Source organism: Larimichthys crocea, chromosome III (assembly GCF_000972845.2).
Source record: "Larimichthys crocea isolate SSNF chromosome III, L_crocea_2.0, whole genome shotgun sequence".
NCBI lineage: Eukaryota > Metazoa > Chordata > Actinopteri > Sciaenidae > Larimichthys > Larimichthys crocea.
In genome coordinates this window covers 25,121,725-25,135,691 of record NC_040013.1, presented here as the reverse complement: position 1 = coordinate 25,135,691, position 13,967 = coordinate 25,121,725, and the positions used below count along the sequence as shown (strand labels likewise).

Genomic DNA, 13,967 nt, shown 5'->3' with positions numbered 1-13,967 from the left:
TTCCCCTAGTACCTGTAACATAGTTGTGGTGTGTGTGTGTGTGTGTGTGCAAGGTACAAAAATATATTCAAACATTGCCACAAGACATTCAGCGTTGTTACATTTTAGTTTCAATCATGTCGCTCATTAACACACACACACACACACACACACACACACACACACACACACACACACACACACACACACACACACACACACATTCATTTATACAGCCTTTTTAAATTATGCTGGAAAATTTGATGCCGCGTGATGCACGATGCATGATTTGAGGCTGCACACAAAAATAGGAAACAGCCTCAAGAGGTTTAAGTGCAACATTATTTCTGATATGTTTACAAAGTGTGTGCAATCTGCAGTTATCTCCTCAAACGCACACACAGATTTTACCCTAGTACCTGTAACATAGTTGTGTGTGTGTGTGCAAGGATACAAAAATATATTCAAACATTGCCACAAGACATTCAGCGTTGTTACATTTTAGTTTCAATCATGTCGCTCATTGAAAATGCAAAATATTAAATACGCAATGCCAAAATCCAAAGATAAGCTCGCACACAACTGTGCACAATATTAAAAATGATTCAGTTTGTACTAATCTGGCCAGTCCTGACCTGTGGGATCAATCATCACCTCTGTCGTAAAGGTGCTGCATGCGCAGATCATCTGAGGAATTCACAGTTTTTTCAGTCTTGACAAATGCATTCTAACACGGTCACAAAGCATGACTCAGCTAAAGTGTTTTGCTTCTTTAACAACCCACATGTGGACACATCCTTTTCACATGCCCGGCATACCGACATAAAGAAAAGCAGAAGACCATGACTTTGTGCAGGAATGCCACATTTCAACACCGGCTGCAGCTACAATCCATCATCTCTTATTGAACAGTATAGACTCACAGTCCACGATCGACAGGATGTAACCTGCTGAATTAAAAACGAAGTTTTTATTTTAAAGTCAGCAGACCACGGCTGAGTGCTCTTTCTATTGTCTGCGTTATTCCTGTTATCGAGAAACGCGTGGCACAAACACAAACCCGGAGCTCAGCCACATCATCATCGTCACCACGGGGCTCCATTGTGTGTCCGCTTTCTCAGTCGCTGCCATTGTTTGTCTGACGAACGAGGAAACGGCTGCGGAGTTCTCTTGCCGTTTGCAATTTTGCAATAAACGCACCATTGGCAGAAATGTGTTATGGATACAGAAAAAAGGCGACGTGGAAAACAGCTGCAACATTGTCACAACATGCACGTGGATGCACAAATATCAGATCAGTCTCTGCGCTGATATCCTTTTTCAGAACACACACAAACATTTCCACGTTTTGTATCTGAGTTTTTAGTCACTGCCATCAGCTTTGAACATCGGTCTCTGCTGGAACTCTGATGTATAAAACATGTCATTTAAGATTGTTCCTGTACTATATTATTATTATTATTATTATTATTATTATTTTATTATTACCAACATGAACTGACACCTTTTTGTTTCTTCTCTTTTTTTCAGGGAAATGAAGCCAGTTACCCCCTGGAGATGTGCTCGCATTGTAAGTCTTTTTTTTTTCAGTCATTGTTTGCTCCAGTTGTTTTAATTTTATTCAAAGAATGAGACCTTCTTCTGTCATTTTTTTTATGATTTATGTGTTATGTCATGTTGCCAAACTCTTATTTTCTTGCTTTACAAGATGTCTGCCCCGTAGACATCTTTGAAGCTCTCGGGAGGAGAAGGCAGAGCCGAGGAATATGACTCACATTTCATCTTCGTCTCCTTCCACCTGATGATGCACGAACGCGGCGGCGGCCCCTGCGTCGTTTTAAAAAGTCCTCAGAGATGCAGATTTCTCGCTTGCTCGCCTTTTGGTGCAAATTGCACGATTTGCACCGTGAAGGTTGTTACGAAGCAAAGGCTAAGATGGGTCCACCGCTCGTGCTGCTGCTGCTCGTGTTTAATGAGCGCTGAGACGGCGACGGGTCCCTCTGTAGTGTCCGTGTACTTCAGGGACCGCGTCGCTGTTTGGACTGAACCTCATGTTTTAGAATTGTTTCACCATCAGAGCTTTAAAGATGGTTGTGGAGATGTTTAGTAAAAAAAGAGGCAGACGTGCAGTGAAATATCCTGTTGCTGTCGGGTTTAAAGTTACACCTGAGTCTTAATGACTGTTGTGCTTCGGAGAAAAAGTATAATAACTGACATGCATTGTGACTGTGCACAAACGTGGGACTCGTGCTTAAACTATTTCAAGCATAATGTGTCCTTTGTGTTGCAGAGTAACCCAACCGGGACACACACACACACACACAAATATATTCAAAACGACACATGTCGTCGGAGTGCAGCAGAGCTGTGCACACACTCTGGCTTGTCCATACTTAGGTTGTACTACTGTAGCATCACGGGGGGGGCGAGCAGGCCGGACTTTGGCCTGCCAGGAACCTCCAGGCATTCCTCCCTCAAGGATTATGCCAGCATGGTGAGAGGAGGTGGATTTAGATGATGACCCTGAACTGAACCTCTGCATTCAGTCTGGGATATTTACAGCCTCTCTCTCTTCTCTCTGTGTTTCTCTGCTCTCGTTTTTTAAAGATGACATGCAGGCATGAAATTCAGATAGATTCACTGTGCTCTGTGTTCACAGAGTCTGACACCCACTCACCTGTGTCCGCCGTCAGATGTCTGTCCGTGCAGGCCGGTCATTATTCCGAGCTGGAGGACGCATGTTTGTTTGATCAGTGCAGAGTCTCGCCCCTGGTTGGCTGAGCTGAGCTTAGATCAGGCGAAATTTAATGGCCTACTTGTGGCAGCGTGCATAATTAGACACACAAAACCACACTGACACACACACACGTACACGCTCTGTTGAAGTGCATGCACGCGCCCACACTGTTCTGACACGCTCTTCACCACACACACACACACACACACACACACACACAACCCCCTCTCCTGCAGCAGCGAGACCTGAAACTATCGCAGGCCTGTGTCTGCAGCCGCCCCCAAAAATAAACGTCGGGCAACTCGCTGGAGTTCCTTGTTGCTAGGGGTTTCCCTGAGGGCGGGAGCCAGAGCCTCTGTCTGGTGGGGTGAGTCGGGGGTTTTCTGATGACAGCGCGGCTATAAATACACACACACCATCGGCGCTCATGCCCTGCTTCGTCCTCAGTTCGAGAGAGGAGAGCTGTACATTATCAGAGCCAGAGCAATCAGCCTAATGCACTGAGTGCTGGAGCTCTCCTCTGGAGTACACACACACACACACACACACCTCTTACCGGTGGAAGCATGAAGCAGAAGTGTGTGTGTGTGTCTGTGTGTGTGTGCATGCCACTCGGGTATCATGAAATGATGAAAACATTTTTAAGACACCCGCTGATGTGAGAGGCATTTTTTAACCAGCAATGGTTCAAATGGAAGCTAGATATCCTGAACTACACTTCCCATAATGCTTCTCAGTGCTGTTTTTTTTCCCACGAGACCCTCTGTGACTCCTTCCCCCCGGTTCGTATGCTCCTCCCTCATGATTATAATCAGTGTTATGTTTTTTTTTTTTTATCAGCTTGTGTCTTCCAATATGTTCCCTAGACGACACTCATCGGCTCACAGCACGACTCGGTTATTACTAATTGGCATCAAACTCGTGTAATTACTGAGCTGTGCATGTAACCTTGTCATGTTTACGCACCCTCGCACCTCGCCTCGTGTGTTAGGGAGGCTATATATACGGCGAGGTCTCCCCTCCTCCTCCTCCTCCTCCTCGTCTCAGCTCAGGTCGGCCGTGTTGCAGTCACACGTCTCCATCAACGTGAAGCCGGAGAGCGAGCTCACTGTGTGTTTTTAATAACGAGACCAAAACAGGGAGGAAGAGCCGTGCTGCGGTTTAATGCTTGGCTGACTCTTAAACTGTGGAGTCTTCTTAATGCTGCAGGGTTCAGCAGAACAGTCCGGCGTGTGTTCACAGAGACGGTACCCAGAAATGAGGCTGTTAAAAAAAACCTGTGGTGTTCGTATCAGATCAAATATCAGCAACTGCACTTTCATATCTGTCCTGTGAACACACACACACACACACACACACACACACACACACACACACGACGAGAAGGAGAATTATTTATGTTAATTGATGCTGATATGCATGTGGTGCGTACACACCATGAACAATTGTTTAACTGCTCCTCCTTTCATGTCTGTGTGTGTGTGTGTGTGTGTGTGTGTGTGTGTGTGTGTGTGTGGGCTACTTTGGGGGGCTAACGGGTTTCTGTTGCCTAGTAACACAGTTGAGGGTGCACACAGCTCTTATGAAAGTGTGTGTGTGTGTGTGTGTGTGTGTTGTGTATCATAATCATCTCACAGTTACACCGGGTCTCCCTCAGAGCCGCTCATTAGCATAGCAGTGTGAGGAGCCTCGATGAGTGTGCAGCGTTTTATTTTTTTCCTCTTCCAGTAGTTTGAAAGACGGCACGGCAAACAAAAGTAACCAAGAGCACACAGGTCAGGATTCTTCTATCTGAGCCACGTCATATTAAAATGATTCATGTAAAACCTGCAGCTCCATATTTGCATGTATAGTGTAACTATAGCCACATTTACATGTCGCACGCAGCCGGCTCAAACATACATGAAAACACATCCATCTCCTCCACCTCTGCAAGCGGAGGTCATGAACAGGCCATCAAAGGTCCAGTGTTTAAGATCGGAATAAGGCAGACATGGAATATAATATTCATAACTATGATTTCATGCATGTAAAATAAGAATATTTCAGCTTTTGTGACTTAAACATGAGCCTTTTACATCGATCTACAGCCTCTTTCATGGAGGCAGACAAACAAAGACTCTAAACAGGGCCTTGCAAACATTGTTTCTCCTTTACATTAGGCAGGCGAGGGTGATGTGAGGAGACTAGATGCAACTAAATCCTAAAGACTCTACCTTAATCTCAATCATTTGTTCTGCAGCAGCGATGTTGAGATAAAGATATGAGAGCATCTCGTACCTGCCCTCCTCCCCGGCGTACTCGTTTCAGAATTTGATTCTGTTCGTCCTCTCACGTAGCGGATCGGTTGGACGGCTTTCAGTACCCGTCATCACACAACATTTTGAGACTCTGGCCGCCGTAATGGAGGAAAAAGGCAGCCAGCGCTCGTAAAGCTGGTAATCTGAGAATAATAAGATTATTTTACTGCACTCACCGAGAGCGTGAGATAATGCTGGTTAAATCAGAGAAGCTCGTTAGTTATTTTGGGTTTTCTGTGTAGCCGTAAAAAATTGGGCTGAGTCACTCATATGTCGGATAAGCCAGTTAAACTAACTGCTGCAGTAAAAAGTCTTACTCATGAGTTTTATTTGGCTCGACTGGGAGCCACGTCTGTCTGTCTGTCTGGCGATGCCGGCAGACTTGTCGGTTGAAGACCGGGAAGGGGACTCGAGACAAGAAAGCTGTCGTCCGTCCTCGCTGCCATGAATAATACATGCACCTACTCACTTGGCAGCTCCAGACAAGCAGGAAGGGATCCGGGCACAGTTGTTGTTCAGATGTTCTCCCCGGCTCGGCGACTGCACCAGAGTTCGTCATCCGTTTTGTCAATGTCAGACTCTAGGTTTGTAACAAAAGGAGGTTTGATGAACGTTCAGACGGGAGCTCTGCTCCAGTGTTTGCAGATTTTTAATCTAAACTTAAAGTCTCCATACATCAGAGGTATCGTCTCATTCCTCATTAGGAAACCCTGAAAAGTGCATCTTTTTTTTTTATTATGAAGTGCTGCTCTCTGAGTGTGTCTCAAAAGCCACATCAGGCTACACTGATTTCATGAATATGGTTTTGATTTAAAAAAAAAAAGGGGGAACTAAACCCTGATTATCAGCAGCAGCGATGCCCCGGCAGCACAGGGCTGAAACCTCCGCGAGCCAAGCTGGTGTCGTGTGCTGTGAACAGGAAACAGGAGGCCGCTGATAAGGAAGTGTTTTGTGTCAGAGGACCGCCGTGTGCTCGGCTCTGATAACTCACACCTAGTGGAGACATAAACCTCCCGTGTCAGATTTTGCGTGCCCGTGTGCAGATTCATCAAGTATCAGGAGAACATGAAAACAAAGCGTGGAACGCGTGTAGCAGAGCATCCAGAGCGTACTGAGCTGGACGGGACAAAACGCTGCGTCACCAATCTAATTTAGCAGACACACACACACACACACACACACACACACACAGAGAGGCTGACGTTAACGTTAAAGATGAATGAGATCATTATCCATCAAAGAACAACAAGGCATGAATGACTTTAAATTCTGACTCAAACTATCAGGAAACGTGATCTTTTATTAATCATTAATAACTATTCTGACGCACTCTTACTACAGTATTCATTAAACCAGGGCTGCAGCTAACGACTCATTTTTTATTCTTAATGAATCTGCTCGTTTTAGCTCATGAGTTCTGCTCTAAAAAAAAAAGATCTGTGAAAAATGGTGACATCTTTAAATTATTCAAACATCCGTCCACAATGCAGATATATTCAACGTGCTATCAGAGAACGTGAGAAAATCAGCAAATATTCACGTTTTTAACCATTTTTGGTCAACGTAAATCTGAATAATTGTTTCAGCTTCTGAGCCCGAGCATCCGAGGCGTGATTGTGCGTAACACGTTCTTTCCTGGGAATCTCGTAAATCACAAATCGTATTCCACAGAGCAAGTGAACTGATGTGATCTCTCTTCTCCAGCTTTGTTGTCTGCCCGAAGGGTTAGTAAGTTCAAAACCTGAAGTTCAAGCTTTTACCACGGGCAAATAAAACTTTATCCAGTTACTTCCTACGAAATAAACCCCAATAAAACCCTCAACCAGCATCGGAGGAGCTTTACTTCATGACTGTTTTATTAGTGTGTGCCAAGGACAATAAATGTACAAGAACGCTGCTGTTGACTTAACGTAGTGTACACTGATAACATGCACGCTGCCGGGAACTCGGGTCATACTGCTCTTTACCTTCATGTCTGCTGCTGTGTCCATCACAACTTTCTCTCCCCTCCTCCCCCACACTCACACTCCATCGAGTCATCGAGCTGATGTACCGCAGCATGTCCCGATGTCTTTGTATAATTACAACGAAGCGGAAAGATGGGATAACCTAGGAATCCAGACGTGTGCGTACAGATCTGTACTTCCAATAAAAAAAGGTGCATCTGATTACTTGTAGTTCCACTCCTGGCTGTTTTGTAGTTCACATCATAAATCAACCGCCGGGGTTTACCTGAACCGGCTGTCCTCGTGGACGTCAATAAACCCGATTTGTTGCCCTCCATAAATCAGTCACAGCACCTTCCCTCTGTTAGCTATGTGTTAAGATTAATATTTAGGACCCCAGATTAAAGCTGGCCAGATAGTAGCGCCTGGTTGGACGACGAGATCACGTGATTACGTGTGAATGAGCTTATATAGTAATTAACAACTGTCTTTGTTATTGCTTCTGGATTAGTCCTCGGATTGTTCAGTGTGCCGGTCATACCGGAGTCAGGGCTGCTTCTTAATGGCGGGGGAACGAAAGATCCGGATGCCTTCTTGTAAAAAAGCAGCAGTAGACAACAAAGGCTGTAAGTCTTTCTGCTGTTTCCTGTGTTACTCCACCTCCTCCACCCGTTTTCCTCAGCTCTCATTTCTCTCTCTGTCTAGTTTAGGTTCACAGCAGGGTTCTCCGAGGAGCACAGCATCATGTCATGTTTGCAATGTTCAAAATAATTGGATTTTCAGTAGGTGCACCCATTTCAGGTGTCTGTGGAGCAGAGCGGTACAAAGTGCGTTGTGATTATTGTGGGTCTGCAGCTCCGAGCGGGTCGGCTCAGTCCTGTGAAAGGCCGGAAGTGGTGTCCTTGACCTAGTTGCAAGCGGTGGCTACTAAAATTTATGACTACTGTTCATGCAGGTGTTGGCAAAGGGTATTTATATTATTATAAATATCCACTGGTGTAGTATATGTGTGCAGGTGAACGCCACACTTCCCTGTGTGGTTGCTCTGACTTTATCTGACCCCCCCTGCACACTTTACAGTTTTAACAATCTAACAGCATCAGCTGAATGTCTGCAGAGTACAAATGTAAATATCTCATCCGGATCTTCTTTTTTCTTCTTTCTCCAGTCGATGCCGACGAGATTAAGAGGCTAGGGAAGAGGTTTAAGAAACTCGACCTAGATAACTCCGGCTCGCTCAGCGTGGAGGAGTTCATGTCGCTGCCGGAGCTCCAACAGAACCCGCTGGTCCAGAGGGTCATCGACATATTTGACACGGACGGGAACGGAGAGGTGGACTTTAAAGGTACGCTCGGTGATGCCGGTCTGTGCTCGTCTGTGAACCGTCTCAGTGCTGCGGAGTTGACTATCTGAAACTTGATCGCAGCTTTAACATGTTTCAGAAGAGTCTGAAGTGCCCCGACACTCCGAACCTTATCTTATCTGACCAAAATAAAGTGTTAATGTATACACATCATTTGAAAGTCAGCTAACTCATGTGGAATAGATTTAGTATGTGAAGAATACAGTGTTTTGAGATTATATTTGTCCTCGCAAGCATCCTAAAAAATAAAAAACTGCTATCTACACAAGCTTAAATTGACCTTGAGGGCATCATATATCTAAAACAGGAGCCTTGGCCTTGAGTTAAAATATGTCTAATGCTAATTTAATAATGTAATGTGTAGAAGAACGGTGACCATGACTACCTAACCCTAACCCTGGAGTCATGTCATCAAGACCAGCATCACAGGAAAAGCCAACAAACATGAAATACCACCTACACAAGATCTGGAGCCAAAAGTAACCCCCCCCCCCCTCCAAAGATCTGCAACATACGGCAGAACCAGTCGTGTCAATACGAGTATTCATATTTTACCTTTATGTAAATCAGCAGCAGAACCAGGAGCATCCAGTACAGTAATGCACCTCATACCTTTGCAAATGCTGCACGTTCAGTAGGTAGACTGTTTGTGTCAGTGCGGTGACTGTTGCGCTCTCCTCCTCGCAGAGTTCATCGAGGGAGTCTCACAGTTCAGCGTCAAGGGGGACAAGGAACAGAAGCTTCGATGTAAGTACAGCTGCTTCTTCATTAAAGCCACATGTGGCACCTCTGCTTCGAGGTCTCTTATCCCCAAACGCGTCTTGTTTTGCTGCTTCGGGACTAAAAACAGCCGGGGCTTCGTCCCCTGTGTGTCCCTTGTTCTGATTGCCTCACCCTGCCCTACTGCTACAACAGAAAACAACCCCCCTGGGGCAAATCTGGTAATTGTTGAGCAGTTCACTTTTGGGCTCAGGCGTAGTAAAACGAATGAGAAGTCATTGTTTTTCTAGTGCTGAATCAAACTTAAAGCGAGACTAGGAGAACGCTGTAAGAGTTTACTTCAGTCGACAAAGGTAAGAACAGCTAAAGACGAAAGACTCCATGGATGCGAGTCTTTCAAACTTTACCATCAGCTGAATTCATCAAACGTCCGTCGCTCTTCAGTTGTAACTGATCCACGCCTCTGTCCACACCGCAGTCGCTTTCAGGATCTACGACATGGACAAGGACGGCTACATCTCCAACGGCGAGCTCTTCCAGGTGCTGAAGATGATGGTGGGCAACAACCTGAAGGACACGCAGCTCCAGCAGATCGTGGACAAGACCATCATCAACGCAGACAAGGACGGAGACGGCAGGATATCCTTCGAAGAGTTCTGTGCAGTAAGTTCTGAGTCCTCACGGGGGTGTTCTTGGGTGGTGACATTTCTTCTGTGTGGTGAAGGCAAATGTCAAAACTTAGAGATTTTTTGGTTTAGCTCGACAGCACGGGGTTTTAGTTTCACCCTTCTTGTTGAAGTGCGGTGTCAAGGGCTGTAAAGATCGGCTGCTGAGGTGCTGATACATATGACGGGGCACAAAAACACACAGCTGGCACCGAGCAACACATGAAAGATCACGTTCATGTGAAAGAAGCTTATTTTTATTTTTTATAGTAACTCTGCTGTGCTACTGCTAGTCACGATACTTTAATTTACAAGAAACAAGGTTTGTACAAAGTCTTGAAAGTTTGGAAAGTGCTTAATTTTTTACCATTCTGCTTCAAGGTTCGGAACATACTCGACCGTCAGTCGTGTGAAAAACAATTCTCTTTGGCTGATTCCTTCTGTATACGTTTGTCTTCTGTTGCATTAGATAATCATTATCAGCTGGTAAAATTAACTAACGTGTCAAGACATATTCTACTCTTGAAGAGCTGTACAAACCCTGAAGAAACGATCATGAACTGCAGAAGCAAGGGGCAAAAATTTGGATCCACCCTTCGATAGCAAAAAAGCATGTGCATTCTTTTTGGATGAATAGCTGATGGTAGTTTGACACAGTTCTGTTTTGCAGGTCATCAAATATGAATTTGGACAGGGGTACTCTCTGAATCTGCTCTTTAAATGCTTGGTCACAGTCGAGACAGAACTCGTGTCTTGTTGCTCTGAGACATTTTCAGTCTGTAACTGTAGCAGACACGAGTAGCCCACATTTGATGGCTGCATCTCCGGAGCCTTGAACTAAAAAAGCCCGTCCGTCCTTGCGTGTTATTTCCAGGATGCTGCAGGACAATATTAGATCCGCGTCTCAAATACTTCAAGGCTCAGAGAGAATAGACTGTGACATGATTCCAGTCTGGTTTGTAGTAATGCTGAGCGCTGGCGGGGTGAAAGAAAACTGTAACAAAGCGAGTGTAAAAATATCACGCTGGATATAAAAATAGATTTTGTCAGTCGTAGTAAAAGTAAAGAGAGTTTACACCTTCAGTGCTGCTGCAAGATTTCAGCAGCGCAGCAGAATTTTTGGGTGCTAGACTTACTCCACTCCTCCGACTTCACACACAAAGTTTACGTGTTATATGATGTTGAGAACAGAGGCTGTGTGTGTGTGTGTGTGGGTGTGTGTGTGTGGTAACCTTGGCCAAGTTTAAGAGCGAGGCTCTGGAGGATTTTTCCAGCTTATGTCGACTTGGCAGGAGACACAAAACTGTAGGTGTGTGAAAGAAGAAGTGCGAAATTAAATAAATTAAATAATGAAAGGTTTCAGTTGAGGTGCCTTATGGGAAATGTAGGATTCAGAGTCTTTCTCCGCTGCTTCGATTTGGACCAGTCGTTTAATGTAACTGCTTTAACTGCTCTGCCTCTTTTTTTAATTACAGATTAATTATGTTTTGTTTATTCAAACAACACACATTAATCATTATTTTTTTTGCAGCAGCAGCAAGGTGCCGGCGTTAGCCAGCCGGTTCATTTTCAGCTGCAGGCTGAAGGACAGAATTCATCCGAGGAAAATGAGAAACTTTGAGAATTTAGCTGCTTTTCTCTGTTTCATATCACTTCATGTTTTTGGGTTTGGGGCTGTTTATCGGACAAACAAGCGATCTGAAGTCTTAGTTTGAGCTATTTCCTTACGTTTTATAGTCTAAGAGAGGAATTGTATAAATTATAGCTGAATAACCGCTGTAGACTTTGTATATTAGCAGTTCTATGAAGCCTGAGAATCTGAGCCGTCGTTGATTTTTATGTTTTTTTCTCTCATTTTCACACCTCTCAACCTTGTTTCCTCCTTCGCTTTAAGGTGGTGGGCGGTCTCGATATACACAAAAAGATGGTGGTGGACGTGTGAGCGCTCGCCCGCTCGCTGACTTCCCTCACCCCCCTTTTCCTCGTCGACACTCGCTTTCTCCACCATCTCTCGAAGATCTGCTCAAGACGTCCGGCAAAACGCTCTCTGTGTAACTCAATGGAAGTATTCTCTCTCTCTCTCTCTTTCTCTTTACCTCTCTCTTTCTCTCTCTGTTTCTCTGTGAAGCCACTTTTTCTTTCAAAAACCACAGGCCTCGTGAAGCCAACTTGGAAGTGTTATTGAACTGTAAATCCTCTCAATAACCCGGTCGTAGCACTTTAAGAGACTGAAGGACATCTATTTGTCATTTTCAAGAGCATCTCTGATTTTGGATGGATGGGTGCGGGGGAGGAAGGGGGCGCAGTGAAGAGGCTGGTTGGCTTTGTTAATATTTCATCCTTCCTTTCTTTCTTTTTTTTTTGTTAATTGTTATTTTTGATATTTATTTTTTGTTCTTGTCTTTTATAAAGAAGAAAAAAATACAAGTATATCTTCAGTTGTCTCGTGAGGGGAAGTGTATAGTATTTTAACACTTGACTTACAGTACAACTAGAAAGTTTAGGGTATGAAGTGCCAACCAGAACATATCCAGAAACCAGTCCGAGTTATTACCCCATCATCATCATCATCGCGCCCGGGCTTAACAGGCTTGTGACACTTCCAACTTGCGACTGACAGCAGGTGCAAAACTAAATTTCAGATTTTTGTTCTCCGCATACGTGCAAAGCAGTTTGGATTAGAGCAGTCAAGCTTCCAGCTTCCTTTTTTTTGTGGTAAGATTAGTTTGATTCATACTGAAGATCATGTTTATATTGTTTTCCTGTCATGAAATTCTAGATAGATAAATTAATGCCAAGAAAATGTCTTTCCAAAATAATTTGTGGCTGCAGACTGATACATGGTTTACTTTTCTGTTTGCGTTTTAACGGTGTGCATCCATTAGACAATCTGCAATGCAAAGAATAGCTGCGCACTCACTGACAGGACTGAATTTCTTTAACGTCAAGAAGAGTTGGCTAAGAACCGAGAGTTAATAGTTTGAGATCGTTCACAGTTTGTGTGAGTATATAGCAATTTAAGAGACTTATCTGCAGGCAGCGTTTGTTTATGTGTATATTAGGTAATCAACGTGTGCTCATCTTCGTTAACGGCGAGAGAAGGCCTCACCTCTGCTTCACAGGAGCCCTTCTCAATTCTTACCCTCTCTCAGTACAGCGCAGGACGGGTCAGTTTTGTCGAACGCGACACGAACACTTACAATCTTAACACGTTGGCATGATCAGTGTGCAATGGGACAGACTGTATATTTGACTGTAGGTTTGTTTTTGTTTTTTTAAAGTGTACATTTCAAAAGTTGGCTTCTTCTTTTTACCTGTCACGATCACCTCACTTCCTCCCCCCTCCCACCCACTAATACAAACAGGGAGAAAAACAAATTGAACCAAATTTTGAATTTCTAAAGGGAAATATACTTCCTATTATTAATATAAACCGCATCGGGATAGCTTTTTTTTTGTTTGTTTTGCATCGGAGGCCGACTGCTGGTTTGAACAGAACTTTTCAGTCAGAGATGTGAACCCGGACTGCTCCGTTGTCCCTCAATCCCAAAGCTCTGCACGGCTTGGGCCTCCCTGTGCTTGCATGACATGGAAAATATATATATATATTTTTTTGTTGTGCATGTAGATCAATTTTTTGAAATAATCCTCTTGTTTACACATGGATGGTGATGTTAATATATTTAAAGAATTTAATGGTATACAATATGGATGTTGCCAAACTTTGGTAAATGTACACATATTATGAGAGGTAATCCAAATGAACTGAACTACATGTAACTTTTTGTATTTTACCCGGGTCAGCCAGATGCTTCTATTCCAGTAAGAGTTGCATATCTGACCCTGTCTCAAACTGCCACACACTGTACTCAGCTTAAAGGGGAAAACTTTGTTTTTTTTCCTTTCTTTTGTATATAAGTATTTGTTAAATGCAGTTCTGGCTCTCTGTTCTCTGTATAGTTCAGACCGCGCTTTAGTTTGTAAGTGCTACACTTTCTGAGGGACTTGGGTTCTTTTTAGTTTGTGTGGGGATATCTGAGAAGATTTAAGTTTGAGAACCTTTTTTTTTTTTCTTTCCCCTTTTTCTGCATGCTGCATCTTATGCTGTGGGACTGTTGGAAACTTGATACTGTATGAAAATTAAATAAAATTTAAATAAACTTTGAAATGTTTAAAGTAATTCATTTGTTGGAACCTTGTTCCCTTCAGGAAGTTACTACAAAATCTCACATCAGACATTCATTCACAGTATTCCAC

General features: G+C 43.8%; 1 protein-coding gene across 1 annotated transcript in view; it reads left to right on the top strand.

Annotated features, from left to right (window-relative positions):
* ppp3r1a (protein phosphatase 3, regulatory subunit B, alpha a) overlaps positions 1-13,871 on the top strand; it is a 23,874-nt gene extending 10,003 nt beyond the window's left edge. Inside the window, exons 2-6 of the mRNA XM_027277309.1 lie at positions 1,510-1,549; positions 8,131-8,307; positions 9,013-9,072; positions 9,524-9,708; positions 11,605-13,871. Coding sequence (XP_027133110.1) covers positions 1,510-1,549; positions 8,131-8,307; positions 9,013-9,072; positions 9,524-9,708; positions 11,605-11,652 — 510 coding nt within the window. The 3' untranslated portion in view covers positions 11,653-13,871. The remainder of the gene's footprint in view (positions 1-1,509; positions 1,550-8,130; positions 8,308-9,012; positions 9,073-9,523; positions 9,709-11,604) is intronic.
* The last annotated feature ends 96 nt before the right edge of the window (positions 13,872-13,967 follow it).